General features: G+C 41.9%; 1 protein-coding gene across 1 annotated transcript; it reads right to left on the bottom strand.

Annotated features, from left to right (window-relative positions):
- Positions 1-41: 41 nt before the first annotated feature.
- Positions 42-20308, bottom strand: chrnb2 (cholinergic receptor, nicotinic, beta 2). The gene is made up of 6 exons (XM_051405942.1): positions 19944-20308; positions 10532-10677; positions 9226-9270; positions 7477-7586; positions 4271-5399; positions 42-2518 (listed from the first exon to the last, which is right to left on the bottom strand). The coding sequence occupies exons 1-6, from the start codon at positions 19996-19998 to the stop codon at positions 2366-2368; spliced, it is 1638 nt and encodes a 545-aa protein (XP_051261902.1). The 5' UTR covers positions 19999-20308; the 3' UTR covers positions 42-2365.
- Positions 20309-21522: the final 1214 nt, after the last annotated feature.

The raw sequence follows: 21522 nt of genomic DNA on the forward strand, positions 1-21522 counted from the left end.
GTGTGTGTGTGAGTGGGAGAGCAAAAACATGCCACACATACTTTGATTAATCTGAACCTACAACCTTTATTGGACTGGTTAAGGTGTGCACAGGAGCAGATTTGAGAGTCAGGAAGGAAAAGGTGAAAGATGGGGGGAGCATAATGAGGGAGGAAGTGAGAAGAAAGGAAGGATAGTGGAAAGGTCAAAGAGAGAGAAAAAAAGTGGACAGCAGCACTTTGTCCGTGTGGGGCTGTGCAGCCTACAGTTTCCACAGGTCTCTGATAGGCTTTTCACACTCGTCCGGGATCTGTTGGGGATCCCCCGGGGTAATCCCATCCTCCAGAGACAGAGACAAAGAGAGAGAGAGAGAGAGAGAGAGAGAGAGAGAGAGAGAGAGAGAGAGAGAGAGAGGCAGCTCCCAGTCCAGAACTGAGCTGAGCTGCAGACTTGGCCACACGACTGTAAAAAGCCTGGGAAACTCACAGCGAGTGACAGTGACTGAGGATTAGACATCTTTTTTCAGAGTTTTATAGTGGCTTTCCTATGCAGTAACAACACTAACAGTCTTTTGTCTCTGCCTACCCTGCTTAGTCCTCCTGACTATCTGGATTGTGCTTGCTGTGGTCAGATTATCCTGTTTTTTGTTTTTTTTCCAGTCTGTTGTTTCTTAGCTGAAACAATATCATAAAACATTACTATTAACTGCTATTGCCATATACCTTTTCTTTTTTGCTTATGATTTTGCATCTGTAACATATTGCCTGTTCCAGCGACTTCATTGTTGGCCCTCTTGTCATTTCTCTCTTGTTTATTGAAAATTTAATTTATCCCCCACTCCCTGCGTGCCTGAAAAGACCTTTTGCTTCTCGCTTGGTTTGTCAGGGAACCTGGGAAATAAGACAAATCAGCCAGTCCATGATGAAAAGGAAAACTGCCGTGAATAGGTGTTTAGAGAATGTAGATAATCGTAATTCTAATTGGACTAAATGTCAGCAATGTGTGTGTCCACGGAAGACCAGATAAAGGGGAGAGAATTGGAGAGATGTTGCCAGAGATTAATAGAAGGGAAGGAGGGAAGCACATATAATATGCTCTTCTGAACTTTGTATCTGACAGATGTGATAATGCATTGGGGTATGGGGCACGCATACACATACATACACACACGCATACATGTATACATATGCTCTGAACATTACATACTGAAATATGAAATTACATATTAATACTCACAATAGCTTAATTTCCATGATAAAATTCCCATCCTTCTATCAATATAATTTGATGTACATGTAACTTTTTCCAATACTGATCTTTGCACCATCTCAACTGAGCTCTAAATACTCCATCTGGGAGAAACCACGGCCCATCATACAGGAGGTCCTATCCACCATCTTGGCTGTGATTCCTCAGTTTCGTAGGAGCTAGACTCATCTCACTGCAGCTGTGCACCCTGGCACAGCAGGCTGCTGCTGTTCTCTACTTAATGTGCACAACTCTCTAAGCAAAAAACTGTCCATGCATAATCTATTACTTTATCCTTTTGACTTTCATCTAATAATGCAACCTGGTTCTTTGTTTAATTCAAGTCCCCTCTATGTATGTTCCATCACAATCTGTTGCTTGTACACATGTTGTGTTAGTGTGCGCATAACAGGCTGTGTATACAGTTTATATCACATTCTTGTTTAATCTATACAATCATACAACACACCGTAGCCTCTCTACCACCAACAGACCCTTGCATGAGCTAACACATAGAGAAATCTTAATAATATATTCCTAATGCTATACTGTGGTAAGCCGCTATGCTATGATAAAATATACTGAATCAGTTCACTGACATAGTGGATTTCTGAAAAAATAAAATAAATGTATAAGAACCTTGATATGAACCTCCCTTCCCTTTCTGATTAGCTCCTACTGACATCAGTCAATATTATGAATGAGTAATGTCATAGTTGAAGGCGGGCATGTCATGTGTCAATTAAGCAGTCAGCGTCAAGCAGAAAGTGTTGATTGCCTTGAGGTTCAACAAAGAGCAAATCAGACCATCTTCGCTCCTTGACTGGCTGAAGAGGAGAGCAGGGAGGGACCTTTCCACCAGAAAGGGGAGGTCAGTCCATTTAACATATGGACAAAAAACTGCAGGTATAAGTATGATGGTGTTTTCCTTTTTCTCTTCATACAAGAAAAACTGTTGTTCGTTGCAAAAAACGTTACTATAAAGGTAATGGGCGTGATTGCTGTTCAGTTCCAGTTCTGGTTCCAGTTCAACACAATAAAACCAAGACCTGCCCCCCCCCACTACCTCCAGCCCTTGTCCTGCTGTGCTGATTGGTCGGGGGAGCTGTCCGTCATTGTGTACGCTGCCAGCAAATGGTCAGCCAGGCGAGCTGGTGATGGTCTTGACTGTGTAATTCTGGAAAAGCGGCTGCATGAACATGCCCAATGTGCCGAACACGCACACAAACACGAAGATCCACAGGAAGAGCCGGTCAATCACCATGGCAACGTATTTCCAGTCCTCGCTCACCTGTGGATTGGGGGGTGAGGGAGTATGGGGTGAAGAGAAAGATTAAGGTGAGCAGAATCACACTCTCTCACATCCTCTCATTCTCTAGCCTTTCCCTATGCAGAGGGTTAATGGAGGTGAAGGGTTAATGTGAGCAGAGACTCGCTCTGCCACACAGCTCTGATGAGGTCCAACACAAGTCAAGGAGGAGGAGAAGGACGGGAGTGACGAGGGAGAGAGTGATGGAGGGCAGAGAGACGGCGGGTGCTGACACTGTAACCCCTGTGATGATGACTTGGGGGAGAGGGGGAGGAGGAGGACGAGGGGGAGGGGGAAGGACTGACACGCCATGCACTGTGCCAGGAGAGGGAGGATTTTTAAAAGCTGTTGGCATAGCAACGGGTTGGTAACTATGTGGATGATGGACAGTATTACAGAGGATTGTTAATTCCTGTATCAGTTTCTTTCAGAGAGAAGGCTGCTTTCCTAAGATACCTTGAGGAAAAGCGATAAAACATACCACCCTCACTCTGCTGTCTTGGTTCCTCTATTGCAGCGCCTTTCCAGTTGTACTCCTTCTCTATGCAAGCGTCATGCCGCTGCTATAATTACATGTCTGTGTTGAATATTCAGAGGGGTATGATTGCGTCACCAGATCTGTCTCCTTTGCTTATGCTCTGGTGTAGTCCCCCATGCGTTTCAAATGGCAGAGCTAATCGACGTTGCTGTACTCCTCTATCGTCACTATAACTTGATTTGGCACGGATCTGTGCGGCTCGGGATGCTCTATGCTATGATTTTATCCCCACACAGACAAGATAATAATTCATTTTAATATAGAGAAGAACCAAGCGATACATTGGCAGGATGGTATTATCAGATATATATCGGTATTGAAGTGTATTTTGGCAAGAGATTGCCGAGCAGTAAACTGCAGCAGTAAACAATTTACTGGCGGCATCATCAGTCAGTATAATTTACTTTGTTTTTGTGGTTTTGTGTTTACCTTAAAAAATCAAATTTGTTTTATGAGTTTAGTTGTTTAAACCTACATTTATGGATGCTTTGACCACTTGGGTGCAGCGCAAATAGCTGTAAACAAACACTGACATTATCAGGTTATAATGTTGAGATGGTGAATGTGTTATCTAATAGTTGCCTATTTACACATCTATCAGTTACAGAGCAACGCTAGATCTTGTGTCTCTGACTACCTGATGAATGTAAGCCTGACATTTACTCTTCATTTAGCTCTGTTTTGGTTTTTACAAAACCAGAAATGTCTGGCTGCTAAATGCTCCACTTTGTGCACCAGCTAGTTGTTAACTGTGTCTATTGCTTGGTGCTGGACAGGTAGCGTACAGTGGTTTATCTGTGTTTTTGGAGTTTCTGGAAATTCCGCTGATGAAAATTGCAGGAGTGAACTTAAACGGTAAGGTTGAAGGCCATAAGTGAGCTAAAACAATACAACTGAGGGGAAATGCAGAAGTGGATGATAATTTTCGGTGGGTTTGTGACTACATGTGACACCTTTCACAATAGTAGTAGTAGTCACTTGATTTGTTAACATAAAAATATTCATTATAGAAGCTTTAAATAATTTGTTTACATGAGAAAATGAATATAAGCCAATATACTCTTATCTCATTTTTTATCATTCTCGAGTATCAATGTCGCAATCACCCTAAAAAGTCTAGCAATTGTCGGGCTCTGATAAGGAGCAACAAACACTATTACTATAATGGTGTAACATACAGATAATATAATACTCACGCTCTGATCATCATCCTCACTCTTCATGTGGTTGGCGATGAAACGTACTCCTTCCACAGCCTCCTCAAAGCCCGGACAGGCTTGAGCCAACAGGGCCTGAGTTAGAGCAGGACCTCCTGTTGCTTGCTTCCCCCGTGGCAGGTTTCCAGATCCCCCTTCCCGTCCTTCCCTCACCCTGTTCAACCCATCCATGGATCCCCCTCCTGCACCTCCCAGATCTCCTCCAAACTGTTTAACGGATGCCCGGTTCACGTAGCAGGTACAAGGGTCACTGTCCTCCTTGCCGAACACCCCTGTGGTGGTTCCCCCTCCGTTCCCTCCAGCACTGCCCAGCCCGAGCCCCACCATCAAAGCCCCTGCTTCCCCGCTGCGCCCACCCTCCCTCTGTTCCTGGGCCCTCCTTCTTTGGCGCAGCCGCTGGCGCTCGCAGCTGTTCCTGGGCTGGCGCATGAAGAGCAAAGCAGGAAGCTTGTTGAGGAACACCAGTTTAACCCAAGGGGGCATGGTGTGTGTGGTGGGCGAGCGGTGGTGTACATTGAGCACACATACACTGGTGACGATAGAGAAAGTGACCAGGACCATGGTGAACATCAGGTACTTCCCTACGAGAGGGACGTCCAGTGAAGTGGGTGGGACGATCTTGGAGATCAGCAGCAGGAACACAGTGAGTGCCAGCAGCACGGAGATGCAGAGCGTCATCTTCTCTCCACAGTCAGACGGGAGGTAGAAGACCAGGATTGCCAGGGAGGTGATCAGCACGCATGGGATGATGAGGTTGATGGTGTAAAAAAGAGGCTTCCTGCGAATGATGAAGTCGTACGTGATATCCACGTAGGTGGGGTCGGCTGGGTTCTCGTTTCGTCTGCCTGGCAGGGCTATGATGTCCCACTCCCCGCTGGGCGTGAAGTCATCCATGCTCGCCACATCAGCACGGAGCACCAAATCTATCTCAGTGCGGTCGTACGTCCAGGAGCGGAAGCGCAGTGTGCAGTTCTGCTGGTCAAAGGGGAAGTGCTTGACCTCGATCTTACAGGCAGACTTATAGATTGCCGGTGGCAACCAGAAGATACTGCCGTCGTATGAGACCACTGCGTTAGAGTAGAACGACACCTCGTACACCCCATCAGCACTAAAAGACAGACAGAGAAAAAGAGGAAGAGGAGAGAGACATAAAAAGAAAAGGACTGTCAGACCTTTAAATAAAAAAATAAAAAATGTTGTAAACCAAAAGTGTAATGAGCAGCCATGTTTCCCGAGCTGTGGAACATGACACATCTCATTATGCAATACACTAAAGAGCTCTAGGACACACGCAGATACACAAACATACACATATACACACTGATGTGGAGGTAAAAGGGGTGAGGCTTTGAAGTGTCTCAGGGCAGCAGGGTCACACACACCTGCTTCTACAAACACAAGGAACATGATGAACACGCAGTCTAGACAGGAAACATGGCTCACAGGTCAGACCGGGTCGAGTTAAACAGCTCGAATTAGACACTTCGGTCACAAGTCAGCTGACAACATTAAAGCTGTAGATTGAATTTCGCTTAAACTCAAGTTAAGGCAAGAGAACTAATTAGTGATGGCTGTGAGATGTGACATACGCGAAAGAGGGCAATTCATACTTTTTGACTGATTGACCCACCTGCTAAAATACACTGAGCAATCACTAAATTTGGTTACAAAATCAAATTGAGACTTTACAATTAGCCGCTGTATCCAGAGCTTAATGCTCCCGTTTAGGCAACTGCCAAAAGTTCGAAGCAGTGAAGAAGACTTGGAGGATAGCGTATCGACCTGGGGTTCGTGGGATTAACAGGATCATTTTATCCAGAGCTCGGTGGGTCAGGGATCTTCTAATCTTTAGTAAAGTAAGGAGTGAGGACGGGAAAGAGGAGAAGGCCAGACATATCACTGTACTCTGATGAGCTGATTTACATACTGTAGGCTGACACTCAGTTTCCATTTCATTGAGACAAGTGGTCTGCAACATCCTTACCTCCGACATGGCACGCAGGTAAGGAGAGTAAATCCTAATTAAAAACACGAAAAGTTTCTGGTTTTGCACATGTGAAGACTTTTCACTTCTTAGTATTTGATTTGGTTGATTTTAACCATATCGCCAAGACCTTACCACCCAAGTCTGGATTAACCACTAAGCAAAGCAGACAACAGCCCAGGGTCCCCAAAAGCCCCTGGTTCACTGCCAAATGATTTTAGGTAATTTGATTAATGGCAAATTTAGTCAGGGAATTCTTTTAAATTTCAACTAAGGTGGGTCTTGCAGTGGTGTTCCCAGTGTTCTAATATAGTTTCAAGACTTAATTAAAACTAGATTTTAGTTTATATTGTGCTCCCATGGTGCATATTCCACATACACTGGTGTTTAATTAAACTAAAAAGTATTCCAGCAGTACTTGTTGGTTTCTATGCACACTGTACCTGATGGAAACTTGAAGGTAACTGGTTGCATACACAATGCACAAAGTGGGGAGCTGTGGATGTGGATTTTTGCCCCTGGGGCCCTTATTGCTTTATAGTTGGTCTACACTGTAGGCACGGCATGTAAGCAGCAGAATCCAAACTTACAGCTGCATATTTTAGAGTGGAGTAATTCAAATTATACTAGATATCATAGATCAGAAGGAAACAGCAAGAATGGTCCTGGGTACAGACTTTAAATTAAAATGCAAAGACAGTTATTTATCAAGAACCTCTGCAGGCAGAACACATAAACATATACATTTTAAACAACCCAAAAATAAATCGCAGTTTGTGTAAATATGTGCAAGTGCTTCTTATAAATTAACTGTACGCATTTACTGTGTCTGTGTACATCTACTGTACATGTACGCCTCTATCTGGACGTGTCATGCAGATGACTCTATCTTTGAAGTGTCTCAAGAGACTTGGAGGTGCTGTCTACTAATGTAGCATGAGTGATTTGAGCAGATAACAGACATATTCAGTCATGTGTGGCGGGCCGACATGTGTTACACAGTAAAACTTCTGGCATTTAATTGATGTTCTCATCAAAAGTGACCTACAGTGGTGGCAGGTGGATCAAATCACTTGAGTGTTAGCTTTAAAAAAATATCAGGTTGATATGAGAATTGTATGTGCATGTTTATAACCCTGTGTGTCTCTTCTGAGAGCCTTCTGAAGTGAGGACAGAAGGGATGAGTGAGTGAGTGACTCACTTGTTGTAGAGCACCACGTCAGGCAGCCAGATGTGTTTTGAGGGCAGCCTGACCTTCATCATTCCATCAAACTCCTCAGGGACCCAAGTCAGACGATAGTCCTGCCACTCCTGAGGGCCAATAAAAAACAAAATGCTTAGTCACTCAACCACCAATCACACAAAAGCATGAAGACATGCAGGAGCAGAGAGGAGAAGGTCTATCTGTCAGTCTTTGTGTCTGTCCATTGGTCAGTGGGTGGTCAATATGACACATTACAAGCCACACGAGCCTGGGGAACATCCTGTGCTGCCTCTCCTTCTTCGCTTACATCATACTTTTAACTATAAGCCAAAGTGAGAGAGAGTGAACACCCTGACCCTGCATGGTCCTTTAAACATACCCAGCCACAAACCAATCAGCATGATTAAAATGTAATCTACAATAAGGCTGTTCCTGTGTGTGTGCATGTGCATCAGCGGACACGCACGTCCTCTGTATAACCTGTTGTAAAAGACAATTATGATATTATATCAAGACATTATTTTGTTCTGTATGTTGTGGGTCAGTCATGACATTGCCACACTGAAACATCTGTTCCCTGACAGCAGCTCTGTCTGCCTCTGTCCTTCTATGTTATGGCAATGCTGAATCGGTAATGTCCATGCTAGGTCGCCTGCAGTAACTGTGATGCATTATGGTCATTACAGTTTGTCTTGGCTCAGGACAGCTGTCCTTGGCTCCCCTGCTCAGCGATGGATCCATACAGCACTGATGGCCATTCTACGCTCGGTTACATGTCATAAATCCTACTGTACCTTACTCAGGTGCAAGTGTATGTGCATGTGTGTGTGTGTGAACATATGACAGAAAAATGCATGAAGCTATAAACAATTTGACAAAAAATGCAGCATCCATGCAGGTGATGCTGTACACAGAAAGAGAACTGTCTTCTGTTCCACATATAGATCTACATCCAAATTGAACATATGTTGCTGTAATTTGTTCTAACACCTGCCCTCAAAAGCAAGCACATATGTTGACGGTGTGTGGGTGAATGCACAGAATACACCTACAGTCCATGTTGTACCACATTATAGACCTCAGCTGTAAGAATATGAAAATTCAACCATGTAGAAGAGGGTCACGACTCAGTCAGACTCGCATTATTCAGGTTATGGTAGGCCTCATGCAAAATCACAAACTGACCAGTTCACCAACTGAGAAATAGGGGTTCAGCATTTGTGCTTTTGGTATCATCAGTCATCTGTCTTTTTGCTGCAAAGAAATCTGTGTTTCCTGCTCATAAATTTCCACTCAGTTCTCATATTTCTCCTGTCAGATTTTGTGTTTTCGAGGACGTGTATTGTTTGATGTTTCTCTGGCTGTCTGACACTTCACCAGTCAGTTCTCAAAGCTGCTGCTCCACATGAGTGGAGGCAGGATTATACCCTGACAGCCACGACCAGTGGAACATAGGAAACACAGGGATGCATCTTTCTCCTCTAGTAGCTGCAACACTGCTCATATGCTACAATCTACTGGTGTAATACCACTGTGGCCTATGATTATATAATGTAAATCATGTGTAGTGTATAATGTAGTATATCATAGCAATAGATAGATAGATAGATTGATAGATTGATAGATAGATAATCAAAAAATAATTAAATACATTTAAATGTAATAATCTTATAGTCTTTTTTTCTCTGTGCCTCCTTTTTTTTGTTAGGATGGTAAGATGAGGAGAGTACAAGTGCAAAGTCTCACCTGTGTTAGCCAGACGTTGGTGGTCATCACCTGTTCTCTTTCGTGCTGCAGAAAAAGAAGACATATACATTACAAACTATGATTAAATGATTCAGTAGCACTTCCAACAAGTAGAAGTACAGTCTAGCCCTGCTCTATTTGAAAAGTGTCCTGAGATAACTTCTGTTATAAATAAAATAAAATAAAATTGAAGAAGAGAGTTAAAGGATGTGTGTGACAGATTTGTTTTTAATGACATAAAAAGAGTCAAACTACAAAAACACCGGATCCTTTGCTTTATGCACTTTGATAGCATCTTTCATTAAAGCCTCCCCGCTTGGGAAATGCTCATGTTCAAACTCCATGACCCCCAGTTTGTAAAAGTCTTCAAGCTAATGTAAAGATAACCATAATGACATCAGAAGGATCTGATCTCCAAAACCACCTTTAACTTACATAAATGTTTCAGTGATTTTACCCTTATTCTTGAGTTTATTTGCAGCAACACTAAGCACATTTGAATACAATTCAGAATTACTTGAATTATGATACGCTACACATTTACTTTTTAATCTTTATTTGATAGTTACCAGTTATTTTGCAAATGAAGATTTAAAAAAACGTATAATGAGCGTACTGTATAAATACAATGTTATACGTTAGTCAGCACTAACTAACAGTATATATAATAAAATTAGTACAATTAGCAGCCAACTACAACATTAAGATGCAGCATGTTACTGCATTAATAATAATAATCCAATAGTATAATATAATGTAACACTAACAGAGCCAATTTTGGCTGCATAGTGAGTACTTTAACTTATACATTAAGTACATTTTCCAATGATACTTATGACTTTTACTGGTAACAGAGTACTTTTAAATTGCGGTATTGCTACTTCTACTTAAGTACAAGATCTTAATACTTCTCCCAGCACTGCCTGTCTGTCTTAAATTCCTCAAAATGCTCTGAATATATTTCTATGAAAAGTGATAAACCAATCAGGCCTTGGGCCAAGGACCGAATGATTATGAGATTGACTTGAGATTTCCTGGGATTTTCATCATTAGACAACTTCAATTTCAGCCTTAACCATAAGCCCTGAATACAAATCATTTTTGCAGACTCAAGAAATGATTTGAAAATGTCAAGTCTCTCCAGCATTAGTCAGCATTAGTGCAGCTTTTGCACCATACATGTAATTTTTTTTTTATTATGTTATGTGTAACCAAAACTAAATAATATCATATTGGGTTTTTCCTCATGCTGTGAAAGGCACACACACAGATTCAAACACACAAGGCCGCAGACGTGCACACTTACCACACTGATTAGTTGTGCCAATGACACCATCAGCTGCACAGTAACCAGCTCGGAGCCATTAGTCGCAGGACGGATCAGTTTGTTGTAGTGGGCTGGGTTTAGGAGATGCTCCACCAACCGCTCCTCTGTGTCTGCCCCGAGGCCGCCTGTAATGAGAACACATTATCATCATCATCTGCCTCTATCATGAGACAAAACATGTTGGAGCCATCTGTGTCTCTCTTGGTATTTTTTAGAAAGACTTTTATCATAACGGATATAATCGTACAAGAGCAGGAAATCGGTAGTACTGTAGAGTTGCCCTGCTCGACCACTGCCCTCACTGCTAGGATTTGAGAGCTGGCTATCCATGTGTACTAAGAATGCAAAACCTTTGAACCATGGCATTTCTCATCACTGCCGGCTGGAGCACATCAGCACAGCTCGATACATACATCTCACAAGATCTGACATAATAAGAATGAGTCAACCAGTCTGAATGTCTCTATCGCTATCTGTTCTGTCTCCACCACTCTCTTCGTGATGGTGTACTGTCTCTATCTATTCTCCTCTGCTGTGTTGCACCTCTCCTCAACTGCCAGTCTTTTGTAGCTTTGGATTTTTTTCAACCCCATCTCTCACTTGGCCTCCCGTCTCCTCCCTCCCTCCTGTCCGTCATCCCTCCATCTGTAGCCATATCTGTGTGAGCGGTTGAGTTTGGGCAGAGCTGTCACAACACCACACGCAGGAGGGGAGGCGTTTTACTGAAAGACACGATGCATAGAGAAAAACAACTGTTCTGCACCTCCTTCTTCCTTCCTCTCTCTCCTGCTATTCACTCCCTGCCTCCCTGGCATCTGCTCGCTCCTGTGCTGCATCTTTTCCCTCTCACAATTCCCTCACACATTCCCCCTGAAGATAAACACAGGCTGCTCCCTGTTAACTTGGTAGCAGTGTTGTCATACTTAAACCTGCCATTTTAGAGGCTATTAACGGTGTGGGAAAACAAACATGTCAAAGCTGATGTGGTGGAAATTAACACACGATTATGTTTAATTTTTATTTTTTCAACATTTTTGGTTAAATCCCTTCATTTTCACAAGGGTCCTTATACACAATGACTGATGATAATATAAATAAACAATCAAAATAATATATGATAAAATATCCCCAACAATTCCAGGCTACTCCTTCTTTATTACTCAATTTTCAAGTCAGTAAATCAGTTAGTCAATTGACAGAAAATCACTTCACTTATTAAGCAAAAATGCCAAATCAATCAAACTAGTTTATGCTTCTCAAACGTTCGCTTTGTAAAGTGAATATGGAGGGCAAAACAAGCAATTGGAAGACTTCATCTTAGGTTGTGGGTAACGGTGATGAGCATTTCATAGACCAAATGATTGATCAATTAATAAAATTATAATCAGATTAATCAATAATGAAAATAATCATTAGTTGCAGCCTTATCAATTGTATTGAGACGTCTAACATACAAGCTTTAAAAAGAGAAGGATACCTAAATACAATCAAAAAGGCAAACAGGTATATTTAATATGAAAATGTTGGGCTTTGTTGCTTTAGGGATGTAAAAATATGGAATTTGGAATATAGAAAAACCTAAAAACAAACTAAATATATTCAACTGATTCCCTGAACCTCTGCTTGTCTCTGAGCTCCTCTCTGATTCTCTCTCCCCCTCTATCCCTCCCTCCCTCGCCCTGTAGCTTCTGTGCTCACTGAACAGGAATGATAGCCTCTGTCTCTGGATCAATGAGGACTCTATTCATGTCCCGTAAAACTAAACACGCAATTCTTCGCCTCCCCACCTTTTTTTAATCTCCTGCTCTTTCCTCTTTCCTCTTCCATCTCATTTTCTTTTAACACTTTCTCCCTCTCTCTCTCCATCACCCAAGCAGGTCCATATTTTCTTCTCACTCCCCTGACTGTCCATCGCTCTCTCCTTCCTGTTATCTCCATCTTCCCGTCGCTGACAGCCACCGTCCATTTATTGCCCCTTCCGTCGCTAATCCAACATCATCAATACACATCCTGTCAGCACATGCATGTAGCATTCTGGTTGTTTATTGTGCACAAGTACTGGTTTGCTTTTTAAGTGTGTATGGGTGTGTGTTTCTTTTTGTGTGCCCATATTCATGAGGGAAATAAGTATTACTGTATGTGTCTGAACCACATGAGTAATGTATATTGTTCCCAGAAGCACAAGGCAATAACACTGTCGAATGAGACAGAAAGCTAATACAGTTCACTTAAACAATGATAAAGCAGAGAAGGTCTACATTTCCTTCAGCTCATAATGTAAATGGTATTTTCATTCTCAAACTAACCGGATGACAAATTAAACTCTTGCTAAATTGTCAAAATGACATTCAGTTTTTCTTCTTTGTAAGCACAGTTTGTTAGTTAAGTTAAGTTAAATTATATTTTCTTCATATTTGTATTCATATTTGTATGTGCACTCAAATCTATGAAAAAGATTTTAATTCAAGGTCTTTGCTTTAAAGCTCAACAAACTGACCCCTGCCTCTCAACCAAACCTGATTACAGGAGACAGCTGACTCACCTTATGTTTGAAATTGTTGCATTAGTAGCAATAATGTGATGATTTTTTTTTTAAACAGTGCTGAAAAGCTCCTCAGTCAAAGACCACTGAGGATGACTAAGACTAACTTTACAAGCAGCAAAAAAAAAAGAAAAAAACAAGGCCAAAGTGATTCAGCTGATTTGATGCAAAATAACTATTAAGTACAATTATAAGAACATTTTGATTCAAACTCTGTCAACCACTGCCTGTTTCTTTCATTGATGTCAGGGACAAATTTCAACAGGCCAAGGAACAAGTATTTCATTTTTGTGTCTGTCTGGCAACAGCTCCATACATCTTTTTTACTGGATCCAAACATTGTAACATAGGCTGTGTTTTAAATATTTTCTCATCAACTACTGTACTTAAAAAGTAGGTATCCCACTAGATGTTGATGCAAATCTGAATGCAGATGCAGATTTAAAACCCTAAACACTTTCAGAGGACTGTGCAGTCTTGGCTGACATATCCACTCTGAGTCTTTGTATTTCCTGCTTATTTTTAGTTTTAGTAAAGTATTTGCATGCATGGGCACAGGATGAAAGTCTAGACTAATATTTTACGGCACTGAGACAAATTAGAGACGCAAACTGAGAGTTTTGGTCTATTCTGGTTTTTCTTATCTCAGGACTGCAAAGAAATACCCACACACTCCAGCCTGATCACTGCACAAACATGTTAACCCAGCTGCTCATTTTCAACACTTTACTAATGCTACTAAGCGAAGACTGATCTCTCTCTTTCTCTGTCTCCACATACGACGCTCTGTCATGCTAAAGGCCGTGCTGAGTGGTTGTAATGTTGCAGGTAGCTCAGGTTGTATTCTGGTTGTTTTCCAGTGCAAATATTGCAAACTTAATGTGACACTATGAATATTTCAACAGGGCTCCCCATTAGACTGGGGAAGTTACACACCATCATGCATGTGAAAACACACACACACACACCTCCGTGGCACAGAACAGGAATAGAGGAGATGGTAGCTATGTTCAGTGTCCGACTGCTTCACAACTACATCTGTTCCTTCCTTTAGGTATCCATTGATGAAGGTGTGTAGGTCTTATTCATAACTTCTCTGTATACACTAATTTGTTTGATCATATAAAATCATCAACCGTTACATTTTACAGCATGTGTTGTTTGCGCATTAGCTACTAAGAGGCCAGTCCACACACGCAAGACAAATGTGGAGAAAATGAGGGCGAAGCGAGAGCTAAATTGAATTATCCCACTAAGACTATTACAGTGATCATCTCTATTTATACAGCTCACTCAAATGAGAAAAGGTTGGAGGGAAAGTAGGGTCGCTTTCTGCCCTCCTCTGCTCTGCTCTCTGCGCTTTGCCAAAGAAGCTTTTTGGCTGCAGCTGGGACCTTTTATGCTGAAATGTTCTCAAATCAATAATGGAGAGATCCATTGATCTACTGGCAACACCCAATTGTCTCTGTAGTGCCCATAGAACTGAGATATTAATATTGATCGTCCATCCAGTCGCAATATCACAGCACTTCAAAAACAAAGCCATCCCACTGTGGACTCACGGGCGGAAGTTTTATTGTCACCAGAATTCAACAAACTCCACAGTCATGAAAAGGGTGGCCAGTATAGTTTTGTAGAGATTAAATACAAAGATAGAAAAAGATACACACAAATGAACAGGATATAATAGTAACAAATACACAAAGACATTGATTTACAGTAATAAACAAGATTAAATGTTAGAAAGATCGAAACACTGACATAAATAAAAAGACTGTATAGTAAGATGTGAGTTAAGAGAAGAATTTGTAAATTCCATCAGCATGACTTTTTATAGGCTCAAGCCTGATGGCACAAATACAAATATCACTTTTTAGACAAATTAATCGATTAATCCATTGAAAGGAAAGAAATGCCACTCACTCTGTAGATGAAAACGGTTCATTTTAAGATAACAAAAACACAACAATTCTTATTTTCAGGTGATGATATACTAATGAAAACATACCAACATTCACTTCTATTTCTGCCAATAGAGCCTCCTAATATTCAACATTAAACATTGAACATTCACTGGTTCCAGCGTGAAGATTTGCTGCTTCTGTCTGTTTTACATGATTGTAAACTGAACATCTTTGGGTTTTAGACTGTTGGCCAGACAAAACAAGACCTTTGAATCTTTGAAGATCAATTAATCAATGAAAAAATTGTTAGTTACAGTCCTGATAAATATCCAGACATGCAGAGACAATGATAAAATATCAACCGATCAACTGCAGAAGAGTTTAAACATATCTTTGTAGTGAAAATGCATCTATAGCTACAAAAAGGGCTTTAACCTCCAAACCTCCACAGACACTGTAGGGCCAAGCATTGTTCCAAGCATAAAAATGAAAAATACTATTTTACATCTATAGCTTGAACCTACAAAGCCCTTTTTCTAATTATAGTCAATATCTCAACGTTTGCAATGATGCCAAAGTTTGTGTTGTAGTGCAGTTAAACAGGTCATCTTGGGTTTGAATATGTTAATATCTAAGGTATATTCAAACAATGTTTCCCCTAATTTTGAAATCACATCGGGTGGAAATTTAAGAACATGGAGATGAAATGTTACTGGTTAAAAAGATACACCGTCAGAAGCTATGATTTAAAATGTCCAGAAATCCTCATATTGGGGATATAAAGTGTGGTTTATTTGTATTATTTACAGCCCAAGGAGCTCAGCTGCTGGATGAAAGACGGTATAGCTTTCTAACTATAGTGGTGCATATTTCAGGCATTGCAATAAAATACATCATTTGACCTGCATAATGCCTCTCATAACAGCTATTATTTGAGCAATTATTTGGATACCCATAAATCCTGAGGCTGCGTTATCAGCAGGTCGAAGCCTGCTGCCTGAGAATAATATGTGCGTATGAAGAGATAGGAGGTTGCCTGTCTGACAGAAACACATGGATCTTGGTCACATTTGGGCCTTATCTCGTCGACGTCCTGATCAAAATCAGAAAAAATGCATTACGTTTTCTGCTCTCGACTTCTGTTGATAGGCATTTTTATTCTACTTTTTCAGATAGAAATCATTCCTACGAAACGTAAGATAAAATAGTTTTCATACATGTTGAAAGATCTTGAATACACACACCTGCATAAGAGCAACATAACCACAGCCTTGCCTCAACGTAAGTCAACCTTTTTCTTTTTTTAAATATTCTTAATAAAACTCTTAACTTCTCTTATCTGCCTCTTCTTCTCCACTGCTTAAGTTTCTATTAAACCTCTGGTCTCTCCCTCTGCTTCCCTCTAATCTCCAGGGCCACACACTGCTGTGTGCTGCTACTACTGCTGCACATTCATTCACACAAACACTGACTCACACACACACACACACACACACACACACAGGCGCACACAATCTTGCACAAATCACACATGAGAGCACACAGTTTTACACACGGAATCACACACGTTCTCACATACAAATTCAGGCCTCTGTTGTGTGACCGCTGCGCATTTCTAATCGCAGATGCAGCCCCTATCCACTGATCTGCTCCTGATGCTGCTGTGTATTGGGAGTCGGTCCAAAGAGATAGAGACGGAGCAAAATGAGAGAGCGAGATAAAGACAGAAAGTGACAGAGAGAGAGGGAGAGAGAGAGGGACACAATAGGAGGGCTGTTGTAATGTGCAGGTTGAGATGCTGCAGGGATCAGTGGGTTGGAACAGTGCAGCAGGAAAGTGATGACAGGCTAAACTGACTGAGCAGAACTTTCTCGACTGTAGCACTGCCAAGGAAATGGTTAGTTGATATTCACTAAGTGCATTCATAGAGTCGAGGACAAAGATTATGGCGTGTGCAAACATGCAAAGAGGATGCATCAAACGCGCCTGTTTTAAGATCCAGCCGATAGAAGTGTTGCTGGAAAATTAATCCAAGTACACTTCACGTCCTTGGTTGATGAGACTGTCGCACAACGTGCTCCATATCCAGTAACCCCCTGCATCAGGTCAACTCAGCACCACAGACCTGTTTATTATGCATGGCCTGCAGGGGAAATGACAGGAGACATCCTCCTCACACAACAGGACGACCACATCCTCACGGCAGTGTCTAAGACAGGTGGTGAAATGTCCTTGAGCGTCCTTGCACAGCCACTGAATGTGACTGACTCCTTTTGTGCATGTTTGTGTATCTGCGTATGTTAAAGTCTTATGTAAGAAAGTATTATTATACGTCTGCTGGAGGTGTAAAGTTATGACTTTTTCTCATAATGTTATCACTGCCAACATCTGCACTGATATCGGGTATTTTTGTGCGTGTATTGTGCACGAAAAAGAAGACACGTCTCTTCTCTTCCACTCCTCATATGTGAGACTGCACAAGAATATAACTTGATTCTGAGTCTGTGCACATTTTATAAGTAAATGTTACTGTGTTGCTTCCATATAGGGTTACCATAAGCTGGAGCATCAGCTTATGACGCTCCAGGTGCATGAGCGACCATGTGAGCATCTCTTCAAATGTGTGTTTTGAGTGTGTTTGTGTGTGGATTGAGTTTATAGTCTCTGAGGATGATGCTAATCAGATTTTCTCCCTTAAGGGAAGATGACTCATTAGTACTCCACTGCTTATGAAGCTACTTAAAGTGATATTTCCTGTTGGTAGCATTTGCTCTTTTAATGCACATACCTCTGTTTGAACTCAGGAATGATGAATCAACACAACTGATCACTTGGGGGAACCGAATATTATGTTTATTTAGAGCAGCTTCATGAACACATTCCTGTCACATTATATTCTATTTGTTGGTTCGTAGTTTATTTCTATTTGTAGTTTTTTTTTTTTTTTTGCTTACATTCTTTTATTTTATTTCTTCTTCTCAAAAAGACCTCAACTTATTAAACTTAAGTTTCACTGCTGTACAATTTATATTTTTGAGGAATTTTTGGGAGTATTTATTATCTTATTTTTATCTGCTTTATATCTGTAAAACACTTTTGTACGTTTGTAAGTTGTATTTACCTCTAACGTAAGCCTATTACTAAAATAATATGTGAGTTTGCTGTGTGAATGCGTCCATGTTAGTGCCTTGACCTAAATCTCAAGATGATATTACTTCTTTCATCTGTTCGTATATCTCAGGGTTCTTATATCTGTAAAGCACTTTGTGGGTGTCATTAAAATGTATTATTATAACTAAAGTTAAAAAGCCTATTATTAAAATATTACATGTGTTTGCTTTGTGTGTGTGTGTGTGTGTGTGTGTGTGTGTGTGTTTGTGTGTGTGTGTCTGGAGCAGGTGTTTGACATGATAAATAGCAGGTTAATGGAGGTCAAAGCATTTGATCTGTTACTGTTTGTCCTCGTGATTATAATGCTCTCTTTCTGTGTGTTAGTGAAAGAAAGAGTACGAGTGTATGTGAGACAGTGGGAAAGCAGGAGCATGTTGTCGCCATGGGTGATGATGAACAGTTAGTCAATGCGAGGCAGATGGCCAGGCATGTGTGTGTGAGCGGATAGAGGTGTGTTAGGGTGTGTGGTTATCTGTGTGCTGTTACACAAGGCAGTGACAAACAGTCTTTTGCTTGGAGGCACTGAGCTGGCCTCTGCCCTGTCATTACTATGGATTGGCTGAAAATATTAAGGCAGCCATAATTCAGCCAATCAGCTGATCTGTTTTTTTACGCTCTGCTTGGGGCAAACCCTCGCTGAGCAGAAATTAACACCAAATTAGAGCCAACTTACGGAGGTAAAACATGTCCAAACACCCTAAGAGCTCTACACTTAACACATACCTCATTTGCTCCTTGTAAATAAGACTCATCTGCTCAATGCGTGTCCTCCGCGAGGACAAAAAGACCATTTATCTGTTGAAGCTGTTACACAGAGGCAGAAGGCTTTTCCCGTACTGCTGGATGACACATCATTTGTCCTTTGATGACAGGATGTAGAAGTTGTTTTAGCTCAAAGTGCCTCTCATTAACCTGCCTACTCAATGCAAGACCTCAGTGTTAATGAGAGAGAGGGAGGAAGGGGGGGATAAGTGGGGGATAAATAACATCATTTCTCCCTCTCTCTCTCTCTCTCGCTCTTCAATGTATATAAAGAAAGGTATGCTACAATGACTCTTTTAAGGGGTAGGTTTATGTTTTGTAAATTGCATTCTGATTGAAAAAGACTTTTACACCTGCTGTGTGTGTTGTGTTATGCCACCAATTAATATTCAGCCAATTAGCAGCAAAAACAATGTGTGGGTTACTTTAAGTGTTTTAAAATGCTGCAAACGTCTTCAAAATGTGCCATATTCTATTTAATTTGTTGCCAAAGTGTGGTTCACCCCCTATAAAAACCAATAAAAGAATAAAGCACTAGGCTCAGTCCATATATTCAAGTTATACAATACCACATGGTCTTACTTTATAAAGTGAGGTATCTAAACGCACCATATTGGGTTAAACAGAACCCCTAAATGAAAGGATTTCTATTAGATTTTAAACGGATATCGTTTCAATCATGATCGCTATGTTGCATTTTCTGGTGCTTATACATTGTGCGCATGTAATATATGGTAGTGGGCAATATTTCTCCACTACATCATCCCGTCGCCGCTCGCTGCTGTTATGAGAAAGATGGTGACACAGCAATGAAAGAGTCATTTTCTCCACCTCAGCCTCTCCTCAGCATCTAACCGCTCCTTTTGTTTTCTCACTCCCTCAGTACTTTGAAGAAATCCTATCCAGACCCCCTGAATATAACACACGCACGGTTGGCTTTGGCCCTACAAAGGTGACGATGCACCCGTAAGCGCGTGGATGGAGCCATTATTATTACCGACAAGTTACTCACCTCCCACAATGGCGAGGAGAGCCAGCAGCAGCAGCGGCGGCCGCCAGCCGTCCATCGTCTTCTTACGTGCGTCCGAGCGCGCTCCGAGCCCGAAAGGTGTTCACCGCGGATGGAGAGGCCAACCCCAAACACACCCGCAGTGTTACACCCCCCTCCTTCCTCACGACCCGAACCTGTCACTTTTCAGTCTCTACCTGGCATGGTGACGTCGGGGCTCTCCGTCGTGTCCACACTTTCTTCTGCCCGTGAAGGAGGGGAGGAATGGAGATATGTCGGCGGGGCCAGGTGAGCTCTGCGCTGGGTTGTGCGGTGCTGGCTGTCCGTGCTGAACACCGCTCAGCGATGCGACGCGCTGGAGAGGCGGGGGCGGGGCGGGAGGGTGTTTGGGGGGAGGGAGGGGGAGAGGAGGCGGGAGAGGGGAGGATGTGGCACATACCTCAGAGGCTCCACGCAGCTCGGCTAACGATGCCGGCGTCTTCCCCGCACAAAGTCACTCATCGCCATATAATATTCAGCCCGTATTTTGTGGCGCTAATAGTGACCTTAGAGCGACCTTGTCAAACTTGATGCCATCTCTCCTCTCCATCTGCTTTATCTTTAATATTAGCCTCAGGCCAAATAGTTGTGGCAGCAGTGGCATTTCATATCATCTGAAATGTATTTTTCATCAGGCAGCCATAAGGAAAATAAAACGTGATGACATGTGCACCCGGGCACCTTTCCATCATTCAAACTAATTTACTGAGAAAATAAGAGAAAAAGATAGAATCAAACAATCAGGATTTGGACATATTGTAGCTTTTACCTATCTGCCACCCATCACATCTTTGACTATTAATATAACCTCACATCACCTTTCTCTCCAGGACTGTCTGAGCCTAATGTAGACATTATTCTGTGAATAATCTTCACCCTCTAAAAGCTGGAGAGGTATGTCTTGCCTTTTCCTATGTGCTCTCTTCTTCCTATTTTTCCTTTCCTGTCACTTATCCTTCATAAAAATTTTGTTTCTTCCCCTCCAGGCCACTGAAGTAACCTCTAATCCCCATCCACAAAGTCAAACAGGCAGGAGCCAGACAGGAAGATGGGGAGGGAAGAAAGAGCATGCCAGGTAGTGGAGGGGGGGAGGAGGAGTTAAGAGGGAAGTGTAACTAGGTAGAATTAAATTGGGCTGAATATATAGAGGGTTTCCACTCGTTCTGCAACATGCTTACTGCGAGTCGAGTGCCTGATGACAAGAGAAATGTAACAACTGATTTGGATGATGAGGGGCGGAGGGAATGCAGCAAAAATAAAGAGGGGTACAGGACTCAAAATGCAAAAAGGGAGGGAGGAGAGGGAGTCAAAAGAGCGTGGGAGGCGGGGAGGGATGGATGGGGGAAGAGTAAACTAAGTAAACAGGAGTGCGGGATGGAGGGAGGAGGTGGTTGCCGTGGTGACTAAGAGAAACCAGAAAGCTCCAGGAGGAAGCGACCTGTTTCTCCTTCATTTTGTCTATTTTCATCGCCGACACACACAAAAAGAATACACATGCGCAGCTGGCACACAGAACACACTCATGCATAAATGCACACAATGC

This window comes from Dicentrarchus labrax, unplaced genomic scaffold (assembly GCF_905237075.1).
Source record: "Dicentrarchus labrax unplaced genomic scaffold, dlabrax2021, whole genome shotgun sequence".
Classification (NCBI taxonomy): Eukaryota; Metazoa; Chordata; class Actinopteri; family Moronidae; genus Dicentrarchus; species Dicentrarchus labrax.

Coding starts and splice junctions, on each gene's coding strand:
- chrnb2 (XM_051405942.1), bottom strand. CDS start 19,998: ATGGACGGCTGGCGGCCGCCGCTGCTGCTGCTGGCTCTCCTCGCCATT. Junction 5,400..7,476: donor GACGTGGTGCTCTACAACAA/GTGAGTCACTCA, acceptor TCTGTCTTTTAG/TGCTGATGGGGTGTACGAGG. Junction 2,519..4,270: donor GTGAGGATGATGATCAGAGC/GTGAGTATTATA, acceptor CCCAATCCACAG/GTGAGCGAGGACTGGAAATA.